This window comes from Herpailurus yagouaroundi, unplaced genomic scaffold, assembly GCF_014898765.1.
Source record: "Herpailurus yagouaroundi ecotype Mexico unplaced genomic scaffold, PumYag 166, whole genome shotgun sequence".
NCBI lineage: Eukaryota > Metazoa > Chordata > Mammalia > Carnivora > Felidae > Herpailurus > Herpailurus yagouaroundi.
The window spans coordinates 4,476,943-4,496,097 of NW_024412407.1; the positions used below are offsets into that span (position 1 = coordinate 4,476,943).

The 19,155-nt window shown below is 36.5% G+C and overlaps 1 protein-coding gene across 8 annotated transcripts in view; it reads right to left on the bottom strand.

Annotated features, from left to right (window-relative positions):
• Positions 1 to 9,042: 9,042 nt before the first annotated feature.
• LARP4 (La ribonucleoprotein 4) overlaps positions 9,043 to 19,155 on the bottom strand; it is a 64,388-nt gene continuing 54,275 nt past the window's right edge. For 6 of the 8 annotated variants that reach the window (XM_040488155.1, XM_040488154.1, XM_040488153.1 and 3 more), the window contains 4 exons: positions 17,995 to 18,156; positions 13,325 to 13,449; positions 13,042 to 13,210; positions 9,043 to 11,459 (listed from right to left, as the gene is read on the bottom strand). In XM_040488155.1, coding sequence (XP_040344089.1) covers positions 11,121 to 11,459; positions 13,042 to 13,210; positions 13,325 to 13,449; positions 17,995 to 18,156 — 795 coding nt within the window. In that variant the 3' untranslated portion in view covers positions 9,043 to 11,120. The remainder of the gene's footprint in view (positions 11,460 to 13,041; positions 13,211 to 13,324; positions 13,450 to 17,994; positions 18,157 to 19,155) is intronic. The other 2 variants (XM_040488160.1, XM_040488159.1) reach the window with 1 other exon arrangement.

The following is a 19,155-nucleotide window of genomic DNA, read 5'->3' on the forward strand; positions in this document are numbered from 1 at the left end:
GTCCATGAGCATGGAATTTCTTCCCATGTGTTTTGTCCTCTTCAATTTTCTTTCATTTCATCAATGTTTTATAGTTTTCAGAGTACAGGTCTTTCACCTCTTTGGTTAGGTTTATTCCTAGGTACCTTATTATTTTTGGTGCAATTGAAAATGGAATTTTCTTAATTTCTCTTTCTGCTGCTTTATTATGGGTGTATAGAAATACAACAGATGTCTGTAGATTGATTTTGTATCCTGCAACTTTATTGAATTCGTTTATCAGGTCTAGCAGTCTTTTGGGGGAGTCTTTCGGGTTTTCTACACATATCACGCCATCTGCAAATAGAGTTTTACTTCTTTCTTACCGATTTGGATGCCTTTTCTTTCTTTCTGTTGTCTGATTGCTAAGGCTAGGATTTCCAATACGATGTTGAATAAAAGTGGCGAGAGCGGACATCCTTGTCTTCTTCCCGACCTTAGGGGAAAGGCTCTGAGTTTTCCCCGTTGAGGATGATGTAAGCTGTGGGTCTTTCATATATGGCCTTTATGATGTTGAAGTATGTTCCTTCTTATCCCTACTTTCTTAAGGGTTTTTCAATAATGGCCTTTATTTTGTTGAGGTATGTTCCCTCTAAACCTACTTTGAGTGTTTTCATCATGAATGGATATTGTACTTTGTCAAATGCTTTTCTACATCTATTGAGATGATCATATGGTTCTTATCCTTTCTCTTATTGATGTGATGTATCACATTGATTGATTTGCAAATACTGAACCACCCTTGTAACCCAGGAATAAACCCCACTTGATCATAGTGAATGATTTTTTAATGTGTTATGTTCTGTTTGCTAATGTTTCATTGAGGATTTTTGCATCTATGCTCATCAGAGATATTGACGTGTACTGGCTAAGACCATAACAGAAGTTGGGTGATGAGAATAGGCAGGTTGTTTATACTCTTCCACTTTTGTATATATTTAAAAATTTCCAATATCCAAACATTTTTAAGTACAGAGAAACATTTCTTATTTCTGCATAAGGCCATCGCTTTGTAATTTTATCTAATATTGCTGTCTATGTATGAGAAAGAATACTTCAAAATATGAACATGCAGAACAATGTTTACTAAAAGTCTTATAACTATAATAGCTGAAAAATTAGAAATATTGTCTACCTAGAAGTCCAACAGAATTGACTGAAGTACCATCATTCATTCATTAATTGATTCACTCAAACATATTGAATTAATATAACATGTTAGGCACCATGTAGGTGCTAGGGATACAGTGTTTGAAATAAGCCCATCCTCTCATAGAGTTTAAAATTAAGGTCAACATGTAAAAATAAATAATGTTCCTGTTCTAGAGCAATAGTGAATTGAAAGAAAATCCATTCACAGTTACAGCAAAAGATAAGTAGGCATGAACCTAATAAGAAATGCACAAGCTTAATACACACTATAAAAGCTAACTGAATGTTCTAAAAGAAGACCTAAGTAGGGGCACCTGGGTGGTTCTGTCAGTTAAGCGTCCAACTTCGGCTCAGGTCATGTTCTAAGGTTCATGAGCTCGAGCCCTGCATCGGGCTCTCTGCTCTCAGCACAGAGCCCACTTCAGATCCTGTCTCCCTCTCTCTCTGCCCCTCTCCCACTCTCTCTCAAAAATAAACGTTTAAAATAAACAAACAAAAAATAAAGAAGACCTAAATGGAAAAAAAAATATCAATACTCCAAAAATTAATCTCTAAAAATCCGTGCAATTTTTATCAAGATCCTATTCCAATTTTCTAAATTGTAACTTGAGAAGCTAATTCTAAATAGAAGATAAAAAGCTCAAGGGAAGTCAAGAAAAATTAAAAGTAAAAAATTTAAAAGGAGGATGTTCTTGAAGAGATCAAAGCATGCTATAAAGCTATAAGCCTCAACACCAAAAAGTTACTTTCCCCAAAATTTCCTGTAAGTGCAATATAATATCCATAGAAACCCCAACAGAATTTTAAAACAAAATTTGTTAGGTGACTCTAAAATTCATGTTAAAGAAAAAAATCACAAGAATAGCCAGAGATTTTAACAAAATCAACCATGGGAGCAGTTTGCCCTTTGACAGCAAAATATACTGAAAGGCTATACGAGTTAAAATGGGGTGTTATTAATGCAGGAATGAGATAAAAGAAATTTGATAAATACTGAAGAAACAGACTTATTCATAACTGGTAATTTGTTTTATGATAAAGGTGGCATCTCAAATAAGGGAAAAAAAGATCATGTATTCAGCAAATGGTTTTTGAACCAAAGGCTATTCAGAGAAAACAGGTTAAACACTTTCATAATGCACCAAAATAAACTGAATGTATTTAAAGCTAAAATTTAAGGGGCGTCTGGGTGGCTCAGTTAAGCATCTGACTCTTGATTTTGGTTCAGGTCGCAGTATCAAGGTTGTGAGATTGAGCCCCACATCAGGGTCCATCCATGCGGAGCATGGAGCCTGCTTGGGATTCTCTCTCTGCCCATTAACTGCTCATTCTCTCCCTCTCTCCCTCAAAATAAATAAACATTTAAAAAGTTAAAGCTGAAATTTAAAAAGCAAAATTATTATTAGAAGAAAATAGAAAAAAATATTTAATAACTTCAAGATAAGGAAGGCTTTTTTAAGCAAGTCATATAGGAAACGGTTGATAGGTAGGGCCTCAAAACCAATTAAAAGTACAAGAGACAATGCAGAAGTTAAAAATCTTAAAAAATACTGGTAAGAATCTATTTCCAATATATTTAACAATGAAATACCCAGAATGTGAAAAAGAGTCATGCCAGTAAACAAAAAATGACAACCTAATGGAAAAATAAGTAACAAATAATAATAAATGGCTAATAAACATGAAAAAAATTAAAACTCATCATAAATCAAGAAAATCTAATTTTAGCAGTAACAGATAAGAGATACTTAAATGATACGTGGATGCTAGTATCATGTCTCTCGATTTCTGGAAATCATAAGCTAAGAGACCATAAAAGTGCAGAACTCTTGAGGGTGATCTGTCCTGTTGTGTAAAAGATTTGCTATGTTGGATACTAGGGAGGAGAATTCGTTCCCTATCTGGAAGTTGCTGCAAGGGCCCTATAAATCTGCAACAGCTACTGTTCAACCTTTCTTGTCACATGGAGAAAGCTCACTTGAGAAGCCAATACACAGCTAGTAGACTGGGCATGGGAGCAAAGGGTAGGGGAAAAAAGAGAGGGAAGAAGGGAGAGATGGAGAGATAGGGGCTAGAGTAAGATTATGTAGTTGGATCCAGCTCCACCACTGGACATTTAAAATAGGCAATTGGCTTCCCTCTACCTACTTTCCAACCTCTTTTCAACCCTGTATTATCCAGGCTTCCATTCATAGTCTATTCAGTTTGGTAATTGTTACCAGTAACTGCCCAATTTTCACATCCAATGGAATCTTCAGTCATCTCACTTATGTGGCATTTATCTTGAACACTCTACATTTTCTCTTTTAATTTCTTTAACATCCCTTCTGCTACTTTTTCTCTTTTATATTTTTAAAAATTGTTTTTATTTGAAAAGTTTTTTTAAGTTGATTTTGAGAGAAGGTGGGGAGAGAGAGAGAGAGAGAGAGAGAGAGAGCTTGCAAGTAGGGGAAGGGCAGAGAGAGAGAGAGAGAGAGAGAGAGAGAGAGAGAGAGAGAGAGAGAATCTCAGGCAGGCTCTGCACTGTCAGTGCAGAGTCCAGTGTGGGGCTTGAACTCACAAACCATGAGATCATGACCTGAGCTGAAGCCGGATGCTTAAGCGACTGAGCCACCCAGGTGCCCCTTGAAAACATATTTAAGTGTAAAGAATTATACCTGTTTACCCATCTCACCACCTATTTCTGCTTCAGAACTTTGAAGACATTATAGATACATGTGAAGGCCTATACATGCATCCCTAATGTTCTATCTCACACCCTGCTGATTCCCCAAAGATGGTTACTTAAAAGGTATGCACCATCTTGCAGCTTGTATCATTTCCAAACATATTAGTACATTTTTATAACTTTTAAAAGATGTACCCGTAATATATAGTAATCTTAAGACTATTAAAAAAGGTATCAAACTCTATATGCCAATCTAACTTGCTTTTTTGACACATAACACTATAGTGGACATTATATCGAGGGACATTGTTTTTAGCATCTCATTGTTTGGAAAAAAATAAAAAAGCTGCAACATTCTTGTAGTGTCCATGAATAAAGTCCAGTAGTTCCCCCAGGGTATATAATCCAGAAGTGGAATCATGATTTTGCAAGGTGTGCTTGTCACTTTCTCTAAATGTAGCCAAGTTGCTCTCCAAAATGGTTTTATCATTTTATACTCTTGTAACAGTACATAAAACTGATTTTTGCTCATTTTTGCCAAAACATGGGGATTATACACACACACGCGCGTGCCAACTTCAACATTTTTTCAGGGTTCTATACCTAGCCCTCTTCTCATTCTTTAACTTACTTCTGATCTTAAGTCACTCATGACTTCTCAGGTTACTTACCAAACATGTCTTACAGGCATCCTAAAAATTTCCCCGAATTCTCACATCCAACCAGACAACACAGATCCTGTTCATTCTACTTCCTTAAAAGCATGTATATCTGACCCTTTCTCTCCATCTGATTAGTTTCCTATTGCTGCTGTAGCAAATTACCACTAATTTAGTGGTTTAGAACACATTTATTCTTTTATAGTTCTGGAGGTCAGAAATCTGAGTTTTATGGGGCAAAACGAAGTGTTGCCTGGGCTGGTTCCTTCCGGGGGATCCAGGAGAGAATCTTTTCCTTGCGCCTCTTCCAACTTCTGGAAGCTGCCGGCATTTCTTGGCTCTTGGATGCATCACTTTACTCTTCCATCATCACATCTACTGACTCTGATTCTAGTCTCCCTCTTATGATTATTTTTGTGATTATATTGAGCTCACCTGGATAATCCAGGATAATCACCCCATTTCAAGGTCGTTAATTTCAGCTGCAAAATCCCTTTTGCTATATAAAGTAACTTTCAGAGGTCCTGGCGATTAGGATGTGGACATCTTTGTCCTAATCTACCACACTATCTTAATGGCTGTTCCCTTAATTCCAAACATCCTGCTCACCTGGACAACCCAATCCCAAACTATTTACATAGACACCAGAATTGTGTTCTCAACTTCAAATCTAACCATAACCCTCTGCTTTCTCGTGGTTCTCATTCCCTGCAGAATCAAGTGAAAACTCATTTTCTTAGCACACAATGATTGGTTACGATTTGTCTACAAATGAAATTCTTCAGCTTTTCTCTTGCCACACGCTACTGAAATCTATGCTCCATCCATTCCAAACTATTATGCTGAATTTGCCTTTTTCACTTGCACTATCTACCTAGCCAACACATACTGATCAAGAGGCAGCTTGGAAGTTAATGCTTTCCCCTTCCGGGAGGGCTGATCATTTCCCGTGTATTCCTAATCCTATCAACCCTCATACAAACTAAGAACACCCTCGATAGTTTTTATCCCAGAGTTTTAAGGAAATTCACAATCCTTTAACAGTAACTGTTAAACTGTGCAAAAAATTTCTGGGCATATAACTGAAATTTAAACTTGGGAGACATATATATTTAGATTAATATTTTCCAAAAGGCATAATTAAAATATAAAGGGCATGGTTACATATGTATTATTTTAGTCATAAGGCTCCTGGCACATCCACTCATTTTAAATACAACACAAAGCCTACATAATTGAGTTCACCAATTTGATTATTAGTCCACTAAAAAGCATACACAATTACACTGTGTCCTGATATGATAAAGAAATTTAAATTATACACCCCATCTCTTGCCCAAATAAACTACTAACCTACTGACTTAAGGCCCTAAGGCTTTGCTAATGTACAACTTTGTAAACCTATTATTACTGGAAACATTTTACTAACTGGTATTATCTTCATTAAGCTAACTGTTCATTATCAAATTAAAGCTGTTTAAAGGGCAATGCTACTAAGTAGCATTTTGCTACATAAAAAAGCTCATCTTAACAACTGAAGAATAAACTGTGGCAGGATGGCTATGAAATACTTTAGTGTTTTCTTAGTACTATATTCAATAAATGTTTAAAAAGGGGGGGTGGATACGGACACCTGTGTGACTTGGTTGGGCATCCAGCTCCTGGTTTCAAAAGGCTCAGGTCATCTCACAGTTTGTGAGTTCAAGCCCCACATTGGGCTCCGTGCTGACAGTGTGGATGGAGCCTGTTTGGGATTCTCTCTACCCACCCCCCCCCCCCGCCCCTCCCTACACTCTGCAGGCACTCTTTCCAAATAAATAAACTTAAAAAAGAAATGTTGGGTTTTCACATTTTTACAATAATCAGCTGTTTTAGAGCCAGAGATTCTCTCAGCTTTTCCATCTTTGCCTTTTTCTTCCATTATTGCCTTAACATAGTTTTAAAGACAGAGAGATTAAAAGATTCATTTAAATTCTCCAGTGAACTTTCCCTTTAAAAAGCCCCCCAAATCATTTAGCTCTATCTAGAGTTTGATACAAAGCAAAGGTGTGGTGAAGAGCTAAAGATAAACTAAAGGTTTTCTCTTAGAAATAAAAAGTTTGAAAGCCTAGAATCTACATACTCAGGTCAGGCTATAATCTGCCTCATGAAAGCAAAATCCTTAAACCTCACATTGCCCTTGGTTCTAGGGGGGGGGCGGCCGCCCCATCAACATCTGCTTCTGACAGTAAAAGAATATAAGAAAACCCTAGGATCATAAAGCTGAATCTTCTCTCTTCCCTCACTTTGCAGAAGAAATTTCACACAGCCGATACCCCACTCCCCCAAACCAAACCAACCCCACCCCCAAAAAAAGAGCTGAGACCAGAATAATGATGGAACTAGAGAGTGGGCAACATATAAAATTAGGGAAAAATAAACACAAGCAGTCATTAGACATAAACCACCTGGAGAAAAGGAAACCAGTTCTGCTTTTAAATAATTTTATTTTTTCTAATTTTGTTACTTTAATTTCCCGTAGCACCTTGGCAATGTTGAAAACAAAAATACAAATACAAGGATGTACTCATTTTAACATAGTATGCATGAGCATGTGTCACACCATCTTTTTTGTGGGGGGGGGGGGGTTGGGGGGAGGGAGCAGTTTGGACAACAGGAACAAACCTAAGCAATGGACAAAACAGAAGCCGGATAACTGGTTCTGATCCCCGACCCCGAACATTTGACAGGGGTCACTCAAAAGACATGTAAATCAGGCAAAAAAAACAAAACAAAAAAAACCCCAACTTGATATAGATGTTTCCTTATATATACTGATCAGTGTTTTGTGCTGAAAAACTGAAAATAAAACCATTTTATTTTATACACAGCCTGTTGACATAGGAGTTGTACTTTTTTAGGAACAGTCTACTCAACAATTCATAAAAAGTTGCTACTTTTTAAAATAAACTTTAAATTATTTAATAGACGATTCTGAAAGAAAATTTACTCTCAACTTGAAAACAAATTCTCTTTCAACTTCTTAAAATGTCCTTATTCAATTAATTAAAAACTGAAATGTCTATGTATCTTCTTGGAAGCTCAGACTAGCTAAGTTAGCATACACCAAAAAAGCCTAAAGTTAAATTAATGACCATCAAATCGTAAGGAAATATAAAAAGTTGGGAAAAAACCTCATCATATAATTAAGAATTTATAAAAATCCTCAAAAGGAACACACTGTCCTCTTTGCATTTTATCTTTTCTGTAAAAACAAAATGGGTATGTTATTTTAAAACAGGGTTAATGTACATGCCCAACACAAATATCAGGAGACCTAACCCCAGTGCTGTTCAACTGTGTCAAAGTAAAACCAGTGGATATTTAAGCCAAGAGACTAAATATTAAGGCTGTAACTAATAAAGCTCAAGAAAGTGTTCAGTAACTTTTAAATACTATTTTCTGCTCCAGCAGATGCTAACACTCCATTATTATTAAGCCTTTTGCAAAGCCAACCTGGTTATTTAAAAAGGAATGTGAAACAATATTCAAGCTACCTTAATTTTAGGAACTGAAAATAAAAATCGGCATGTCATTTGATCACATGCAAATCGAGCACATAACAACAATAAACCCTTATCACTGAAAGATCTTATCTTCTTCCAAAATCCAGTTGAATAAAGTTATAGATGGATCACTCTTTTGAATGCCAGTGTCTATATTTGCAAAACTGATAGAGACAGGCAGGCCCTAGAGATCATGAAAACCTCAATTATCAGCATAGGAAACAGAGACAGGTTTGCAGTATCTCCGTATACCTTCTCTATGAAGTGCAAAGCGATGAACTTGTGTGACTCTTATTCTCTTCATGCAGTAAGAACTATGACAGAAAACCACTGTACTATGCACTCAATATCATCTGTATATACTTTTAGCCTTCAACAGCCCAAGGAAGTGTTAAGTCAGAAGGATGAAGAGAAAAAAATGACATTTAAATTCCTCCTTCTAAAGAACCAAATAAATAATTGAACTACAATAAATGCCCAACCCGCATCAGTTACAGAGAACTGCTGGAAAAAACCCCAAACAAGTTCACACAACTCATAGGCATCATTTAGATACAAACCTTAAATTTGCTGTAATAAAATAAATGCTAAATACTGTGAATATATATATATCTCTCTCACACACACACACACACACACACACACACACACACACACACTCACACTCTCTCTGTCTCTTCCATATACATCCCACCAAACTGGGAACTATTAGCTGTAATGAGGCAAATTAAATTAAAAACACTATTTTATAAGAAATTTAAAAACAATTATGTCTTTAAATTTCTACTTTCAATAGCATTTTGGGGGGAAAAAAGCAAGAACACAGTTGCTTTCTTCAAGAAGAAGACTCTTCCTTTGTTTCAGTTAGAACATTTAGTTTTGGGAAGCTGGGTGGACTAACAGTAAGTCACACAGCATACAAGCGTATTTCTGTGACACATTGTAAGAAAAGTAAAGTTTCATTTTAAGTGCAATAATTAAGTTTATAATCCTTACCAAGTGATTTTTATAAAATGTTTATTCTCTTAAATCCAAGGCATTCACAGAGTGTTAACACTTTAAATGTTTATCATTTCCACCAACTGCAGCATTATCTAAGTAAACCAAAATAAGCACTTTTATCATAGATGTAGTCAATGATTATTAATACTTTTTTTTTTTTCAAGGACCTAAACTTCCCCCAAATTTCAGCACAGGTAGTTTTATTGTATGTTTCATTCTAATATATGATTTTAAAAAATAGTGTGTAGAAATGAATAGTTTCAAACTGCTTAAATATATTATATACCATGTTATCCATTCACCAAATCAAAAGCAACTGCCAAGCTGAATAATAAGTTACAAAGAAATGATAATTCTGGCTTGTACAGAAATGTGCAGTGTTTAGTTACCTACTAATACAAATCTCCAAAGCTTAACTTAGAGTTGGAAGATGAGTTTCACAGTAATGTAATTTTAACCTCCATTTACATTCATTTTAATATATTACTAAGATGTTTACTCTATGTCACAATGGTGCTTTCCAGTGTTCACAATTTACAGTTTCAATTTGTACATATGTAATTCACTAACATAAGGGACAGTTATTACCATTACAAACTATCCCTAAAAAGAAAACAAAACCCCACCTTACATAGAACTCTAAAAATGATCTGACTTAAAACAGATTAATGCAACATGGTTTTAATATTTTAGCCATTTTCTAAACACCAGCATGTAAACTTGCCTACTTAATATGACAGCTACAACTTTATTCACTGAGAAAGTATGTATTAATTTTCTTCAACTATCTTTCTCACCTTAACTCAAAAATCTCATGACTTGCTGGTTCTGTTTCTGTGAATTTCAAACTGTATTTCTTTTTTTTTGAGAAAGGGAAGGAAGAAGATGATAAAATATACTGTAAACAGAAAAAAGTTGCCCCCAAATTAAGTTAAAAAAATTTTTTTTTTTACTTCTACACTATTTAATACTTTAAGGATCAGTTACAATGTTTCATCTTTAACACACGAATAAATTACTGCAGGGTCAGTCTGACCTACCATTCTGGGATCTAAAATTCTAAACACGTGAACAGAAGAATAAACTACTTCAATGTTCAATTCAGAAATTTAAAACAGTTATATGATTTGACTAGACTGGTCAAGGCAGTTAGAAACATACAATTCTGTAGAATGGTGGTTATTTTGCTTTTGGGGGTGGGTAGTCAAAGAACAGAGAATAACAAACAAATGAAGTAACAAAAAAACCTGTTTCCTATTGGGGGGGGGGCAGGAAATCACAAAGCAGTTTAAACCTCTGAAGTCCATTTGACCTATCCACTCAGATCTAAAACAAATTTTTGATTTTCTGAATAACCCCCATTCTTTCCTTGAGTATCAAGCTGACTGATAGTCACATCTCTAAGTATAATCAGAGTTTAACAGCTTGTTCAGACTGAATTTCAAAATGGAAAAAAAAAATCTACTCCAGTATTACATTCAGTTTGCAAATCATTTACTAACATGACAACAGATTTGGCTTCAATCACTCTTGCACACACTCACACCACAACAGGCACTCCAGCCACTGATCTGCTTTGCAACACAAGGCCATATAGGCAGAGATGGCATTCTCCAAGCCAAACTTTAAATAGATTAAAAAAAGTAATTTCTAATTTTACAGAAATGCTTCTTCAAAAAATATTTTCTCTCACTCCCTCATCTCCTATACTGAAGGATGTGTAATATGTTTTTTTCCCCAAGCTAAATCTGAACCCTCAAAATTGATTCTAGGCAGAAGATCTCTGCAAATTAAAATCAAAAACAAAAATAGAAAAATTATATTTTTATATATGTATACATATATATATATATATATTTATACTGATTGGAATCCTCCAGCATTTTAAAATCACTTTAGAGATGAATTTTGGGATTCTACTGCTCACAACTCCAAAATCCACAATGATTTAAGGACATAGACTTTTCTCCTGCTTCCTTCCTGGCTACCCCTTCCCCTCCAGAACAGTTCAATACAGCCACGGCTCAAGTTTTAATGGGAAGAGAGAGAAGTTTCTGAATAGTTTGTTTGTTTGTTTTACTTTGGTGATCTGGGTGGCACGTATTGCTCTTTGCCATTACGTCGAGTCACTCCCTGAGGTATAGCCCTATGGCCAAACTGGCGTCTCTGTTCCCTGATTTTTCCAGCTGCTCCCCTGGGAATGGTATTGCCTCGGAAACCAGAATATTCCTTACTAGCCCTTGCTTCTGGCTTCTCATGTGATTTCTCAATGGACTTCTCAGGAGCTCCACTCTCTTCATTTTTGGTGGGAGACACTACATTGGAGCGAAGTTCTCGTAGTGGCTGCACAAGAACTGGAGATGGTTCTTTAGGGGGCTTCTGGCACACTTCAGCATAACTTAGCTTTCGGGGTTCCTTTGAAGGGAAGATAAGAAACAAACTTATGGTACACATTCTCTAAATAATAAGCTACAAAAAGGACAGTGTGAGGGGCACCTGGGTGGCTCAGTCAGTTGAGCGTCCAACTTCAGCTCAGGTCACGATCTCATGGTTTGGGAGTTCGAGCCCTGCATCAGGCTCTGTTATGACAGCTCGGAGCCTGGAGTCTTGTTTCGGATTCTGTGTTTCCTTCTCTCTCTGCCCTTCCCCTGCTCATGTTCTCTCTCTCTCTCTCTCAAAAATAAACATTAAAAAAAAAAAAAGGATAATGTGACCCATAAGAAAATCAGCAAGTTATTTATTTATTTATTGGTAATGTTTATTTATTTATGAGAGGGTGCATCAGGGGAGGGGCAGAGAGAGATGGAGATAGAGAATCCCAAGCAGGCTCCACACTGTCAGCACAGAGCCCAATGCAGGGCTCAAACTCACAAACTGTGAGATCATGACCTGAGCTGGATGCTTAACCCACTGAACCACCCAGGCACCCCAGTAAGTCATCTTCTAGGGAAGGGCAATAGGCAGTCTCATACACATTGCTATTAAAGTGTATTGGAACAATCTTAAAACAAAAACACAGTAACTTCACTGAAAATAATAAAATGCCTTGGCAATTTATGTAACAATAATTTCACTTGAGGAATTTATCTGAAGGATGTTCATGTCAGCATTGTTTACGGTGATGAAAAAAACTGGAAACAACCCTAAATGTCTAATAAGGAAGGACAGATTAAGTTAATAATGTACATTCATGTGATGAAATGAAATGATTCTATTCTGTCCTCCCTGGCTACAAAGAACCCTAAGATGGATTCCACGAGAATCTTAACAGCCATCTGGGAACCAATAATGTATTAATAGAGGACTAAGTCTTAATTACTTCATCTGAAAAAAATGGACAATAGGGGTGTTATGAGAATGGGATAAAGCATGTAAAAAGTCTTTAGCACTGGTCTTGGCATAGAGCAGGCTATTCAGTAATTGGTAGCTGCCATTCTATTATTATTAAATAACAAAATAAACTGTTCTTAACCTAGAAAAAAGGAACTATAACCAAACAGCAATTAGTTATATCAATGAATGAAAAGATTATACATAAATTTTGTGTTTTTCTCCTTGCTTTTCTGTATTTCCCTAATTATAAAAACAATTTCTGGAAACTGAATAAAAATAGGAGTGGCCCTCATAAGACTTGTTAATAAGCATTATAAAAAAAGAATTTCAAGGGTCTCAAAGCCTCTTTACACTAGCCCAAAAACAATACACTCATCATAATCTGAGTAAGAAAGAAGCTTCACTTAACTATAGGATGATCAGAAAAAAGCCATTAAAAAAACCCAGAATGAATAGTGACTTCCTCACTATCTCCCAAAGGCTAAAATTTCCTGTTTCCTCACAGTGATTTTAAATTCCTTTAGCTTCATTTGAGGCAGGCAGCCTCAATTTGGGCTATTTCCAATGATTCTACTGTAGCAAAGACTTATGCGGGAAAACAACAAAAAAAATCTCATTATTTAACCTATTGTTTTTTTCTCACATAGCAAACTCATCAAGTTACCTGTAGGGCCATAGCTACAGCTGCATTTATGTTACTATTACATGGTGAAGCACTATTTGTCCTTGATGGCTTTGCAGTACTCGGGGAAGAAACTGGTATAGTTGTCTGGTTGAGAACATCCTTCGGAACAGTGGAATCCTCTACTGGATCCTTTACTTGCTGAGTTGTGCTAAAGAAAAGAGAGCTTGATATTAGACTTAATACAGCACACAAAAACACCTAAGCAAACGATCAGAAGAAAAAGTAATTTCAATGTGGAAGATCTTCTATACTGAAACTGTACCTTAGTGCAGGAAGCTCAGCGGTACATGGAGGACTGGTACTCATACTGAGTTGCTGGGCAGAGGTGCAGTCTGTCTGTTCATCCTCTGCAGGCACTGGGCAACTAACTCTCAACTCTTCGTTATCCTTAAAGTAAAATCATATTTCAAAATTGATTTATATCGACACTTCTTCAAAGAAGATATACAAGTGGCCAATAAGCACATGAAAAGATGCTCAACTACCATCAGTTATTAGGGAAATGCAAATCAAAACCACAATGAGAAACCAACCATTTCACACTCACTAGGATGGCTATAATCAGTAAGACACACAATAACAAATGTTAGTGATGATATGGAGATAATTGGAACTCTCGTACACTGAGGGTGACAATGTACAATGGTGCGGTCATTTTGGAAAACAGTCTCACAGTTCCTCAAAAAGCTAAACATAGAGTTACCATGTGACCCAGCAGAATATGTGTAAGAGAAAATACATGTCTACACAAAAACTTAATACACAAATGTTCATAGTAGCATTATTAGGTTTGGGTACAAACCTGAAAGCTCATCAACTGGTGAATGGATAAACAAATTGAGGTCTATCCATATGATGGAACATTACAGTGCAATGAAAGGAAGTACATACTAGTACACACTACCACAATGGATGAACCTTGAGGACATTATGCTATGTGAAATAAGCCAGTCACAAAAAGACAAATATTATATGATTCCACTTATATGAGATACCTCGAGTAGTCACATTCATACTAAGTAGAATGGTGGTTGACAGGGGCTGAGCAAAGGGGACAGAAGTGGGTAATGGGAATTGCTGTGTAAGGGTATAGTATTTTATTTATTATCTACTTCTTTCAAATGTTTTTATTTTTAAGTAATCTCTACACCCAACGTAGGGCTTGATCTCACAATCCAGAGACCAAGAGTAGTACACTCTACCAACTGTCCCGGCCAGACACCCCCTACAGCATTTTATATTTACAAGATGAAGAGTCCTGGGGGCACGTGGGTGGCTCAGTTGGTTAAGCCTCTGACTTTGGCTCAGGTTATGATCTCACAGCTCGAGAGTTCGAGCCCCATTTGGGCTCTGTGCTGACAGCTCAGAGCCTGAAGCCTGCTTCTGATTCTGTGTCTCCCTCTACCCCTGCCCCTCCCCTGCTCATACTCTGTCTCTCTCTCAAAAATAAACAAACATTTAAAAAAAAAAAAAAAAAGACGAAGAGTCCTAGAGATTAGAAGCACAACAATGCAAATGTACTTAACACAACTGAACAGTACACACTAAACAATGCTGAAGATGGTAAATTTTATATTTTATGTATTTTACTACAATTAAAAAAGAAAAACAGTAAGCCCTAGAAATTAAAATCGATTGATGCAATACAAATTTCAGCAGGTTTAAAGGTAACATTCAGAATAACTTTGTAGAAAATATAGACAAGTACAAAAATAAATATTAGGAAAGCCAAAACAACAAAAATTAGAGATTCAACCTACAAGGTGCAATATCAAATTAAAAGTTCAAGAAAGAGAAAAAAGAAAGGTGAAGAATTTATCAAAGACACAACACAGGGTGCTTGGGTGGCTCAGTCAGTTGGGTGTTCAACTTTGGCTCAGGGCATGATCTTGTGGTTCGTGGGTTTGAGACCCTCATTGGGCTTGCTACTGTCAGCACACAGCCTGCTTCGGATCCTCCGTATCCTCCCCTTCTCTCTCTACTCCTCCCCTGTTCATACTCTCTCTCAAAAATAAACAAACATGAAAAAAATACATAATACAGGAAAATTTTCTAGAAGGACAAGTTTCCAGATTGAAAGGGTTTCCCAAGTATCCACAGCAATGAATTAAAAAAAAAAAAAAAAAAAAAAAAGAGCCACAACAGGGTGCCTGGGTGGCTCAATCAGTTGAGCATTTTGACTTTTATTTTGGCTCAGGTCATCTTCTCATAGTTTGTGAAATTGAGCCCCATGTTGGGCTTTGCACTGACAGAGTGGAACCTGGCTGGGATTCTCTATCCCTCTCTCTGCCCCTCCCCTGCTCACGCATACGGGTGCATGCTCTCTCCCTCAAAAAGAAAAAAAAAGGAGCCATAGCAAGATATACCTTCATAAAATTTCATAGAATAGAAGGGTTAAATAAAAGATCCTAAAACCTCTAGAGAGGGAAAAAAGAGGTTACAAAACTATCAGGAATCAGAATGATAGATTTCTGAAAAGAATCTCTGGAAGACAGATCATTTCCTAAGCAAGATATAAAAAAAAAAACCATAAAATAAGATTAAGAACTTGTTTTCACTTACAAATACTGAAGACTGAAAACCATAGGTAGAAAACATACATAACTGACAAAGGATTAGTATACAAAATAAATGTTTTAAATTCCATGAATCTGCAAGATAAGAGATAACCCAACAGATAAAGTACCAAATACTTGACTCTGCAAAAGAAGAAACTCAAACGGCCAATAAAATATGAAAAATTAAATTTTAAAAGATGCCCTACCAGTCAGCAATTCCACTATGTAATACCCTTAAAATAGGGTCATGTATAGTTTGAACATTCATAGCATAATTGCTTATAATGTCAGACAGAAAGACAGCTCAAGTGTCCAATAGCAGAGTAATGACATTCTTACAACAGAATACAACAATGCAAAATGAACTAGTCATCTGTATCAGCAGTGATGAATTTCACACAACAGAAGAATACATACAACTCCATTTATATTGTGTTCAAAACAGGCACAACGAACAGTATACTGTATATTAGGGGATGACAAACCAAGGCTCACTGGCCAAATCTGGTTTGACTTTTGTTGGTACGGCCTATGAACAAAGCGTGGTTTTTAAGTTTTTAGCATGCGGCCCACAAAGCCTAAAATATTTACTGTCTGGCCCAGCTCTACAGAAAAAATTTCCCAACCTGGAGTGGTAAAACTATAAAGAAAAGCAAGAAAATTATTATTGCAAAGTCAGGATGTTTATCTCTGATGGGGAGGAAGGGAAGGAATAGGAAGAATTATAAATAAAGGGGGAGACAGATGGCACTGCTAAGATGTTGATGTTTAACGTCCACAATTGTGGGTTGAGATTACAAGGGAAGGCACACTTTATTATTCTTCTTCTTTAAAAATATGTGTGTGTGAATCACACCTCAACAAATCTGAGAAGCCATCAACTGTAAAATGCACTATTATTTTATGGATTACTAAGAAAAAAACAATGCCACTTAAACTACAATAACTTTTAATTACAGGGCAGCCTGATTTTCAAAGGTGGAAAACATGAAAAAAACGTCTATCTCAAGACTGATTAAATAACTACAATATTGCACATTATTTTTTAAAAGGGAAGACAAAAAAATACCTTCAAAATTCCACGGGAAAATGATTTCTAATACAGAACTCTACACAAATAAGCTACTGATCAAATATGAGAACAGAAAAACATTTTCAGAACGCAAGATCTCAAGAAACATACTAAAACCCATTTATTCAGGAAGCTCAGGAAGATGTGACCCACCATAATACAGGAAAGTAAAACAAGATTAAGAAAAAGAGAGGATGAAACAAAAGAGACTAAGGAAAATTCCCAGGATGATGATGGCAAAAGAAAGCCCTAGCTACAGGATTGTGCATTGTGCAGCCAGCCACTGAGAGTACAAGAAGGAGAAATAATAGCAATTTTCTGAACTGAAGTTCAGTTACGAAAAAAATATGTAATATTGAGATGTGACTTACAAATGATGGCATATCCTAATATAAGTGGCAATGCTTTTACTTTCTTAGTGACACTAAAATAACGGGGCATCTTATAATGGATGGTATCCCAGATATGACGCAGTACAATATACAGGGAAGATGAGAAAAGTATGTTGGTTTGAGAGAACTAAATCCTCAGCTTCTAGAATGTGAAGTTAATAGACATTGAAAATTGGAATGTCAAGAAACAGCAGTATATTGGAATGCCTGGCTGGTTGTCAGGGGAGCATGTGATTCTTAATCTTGGGGTCATGAATTCTAGCCCCACACTGGGTGTAGAGATTACTTAAAAAGAAGAAAAGAGATATCAGTATAACCATGTTATATGGGGAAAACAATAGAAGAAAAAGCTAGAGTTGAAGTGGTTGCAGGGAACTACTATCTATTTTTCATTATAAGCCTAGATATACTATGTACATGCACACTATGAGATAAAAATGAAAATTGAATTAAGAAGAAAAAGGGAAGAAAATGAGAAATCTGTGTGGTGTAAGGATTTTACCATAGGAAGAGGTCTATACTCAAAAATATTTTAGGATGGGGCAGCCCAATCTTTTGACATCAACTCTCCACTACTGGAAAGCCTGAGTTTAGCAAACTAACTTAGGATCCCTTTACATCATTGGCTAATTACAGGCACTTCAGCGCAAACACCACTTTCCACCAGCTTGCATCAATTAGTTCTACCAAGCTGAACTGATACAAAGACATGCAAAAATGAAGCAACATTTTATTGGCCTGTGCAGCTTTATCATAAATCTTTTAATAATACTCAACGTGTGCTGAAAATCCCATGAATAAAAACTGCCAGAAATACATATTAGGTGCAAATAAAATTTTAAATAATAACTCTGGAAACAAAGGCTGACTATGGTCCCATAAGGTAAAAGGCTGATGCTTCAGTGTTTACCTTTTCTTTGTAGACACCTTTAACAACATCAGACATCCTACTCTCCAAAACAAGTTCACCTGGAGTTCTTGATGAACTTCCAGGTAAAGGAGGAAAATTTGAGGCTAATAAATCAAACTTTGGCGTTGGAGCCTTTGCTTCAGCTGATGAAGACTGGGGTCTCTAAAAGACACAAATCATAAAACAGGTCACATACCAATCTCATTCTCTAATCCTGTACCACAGAAGCTAAAAGCTGCAAGGAAACAAAACTCTAAAGCACAGAACTGTTCGTTCTCCTATAAATTCTTGGTTTCTCATTTCAGTTGAGCTCTCGTTTTTCTTTATCAATCCTACTTACCTTTAGTCAACTCCCTCTCTTGTTTCTCTTGCAAACTCTGCTACACTCCATAAGCCTTTTTTTTTTTTAAGTTTATGTATTTTGAGAGTGTGTGTGTGCACGCATGGGGGAAGGGCAGAGAGAGAGAATCCCGAGCAGGCTCCACACTATCAGCACAGAACCCAACGTGGGGCTAGATCTCACAACCGTGAGATCATGACCTGAACCAAAACCGAGTAGGATGCTTAACCAACTTAGCTACCCAGGCACCCACACTCCATAAGCCTTTTAACCAATCTCTGCTATTTGCTTTCTAAATTTGCAGTAACTTCCTTAAAAACAAAAACCTATTTACCTATAGTCTCAAGAGAGAACAATAATATCCTTTCTTGAAAATCTGATCTGCCCTTCCACCCACCACCCTATATACCCTCTGGCAAGACTCTCACTTGTACTTCCTCTACTTTCTATTTCCACCTTTGTACTCATCACCACTAAGATTGCCTTGACAAATCATCAAAGTCTTCCACAATGCAAAAGCTGACAGATTCCCCCCCCCCCCCCCCGCCCCCGCCAAACCTCATGTAGCACCTGGTATGGTAAATATTCTTTCCTTTGGGAGCTCCTTCATTCCTCCCTTAGTTTCTGTGATACCTCTTCCTCCCAAATCTCAGATCTCACAATCATGTGTTTGTCTCTCTCTACCCACGCCTTTTGACGCTCTTAGTTTCTATGTGGTTACTATTCTTTTCACTTCCATACTCTCCCTGTGGGATAGCAATTATACATGGCTTCAGCTACTACCTATATGCAAACAATCTTTCAAAAATTTTTTTCTCAAA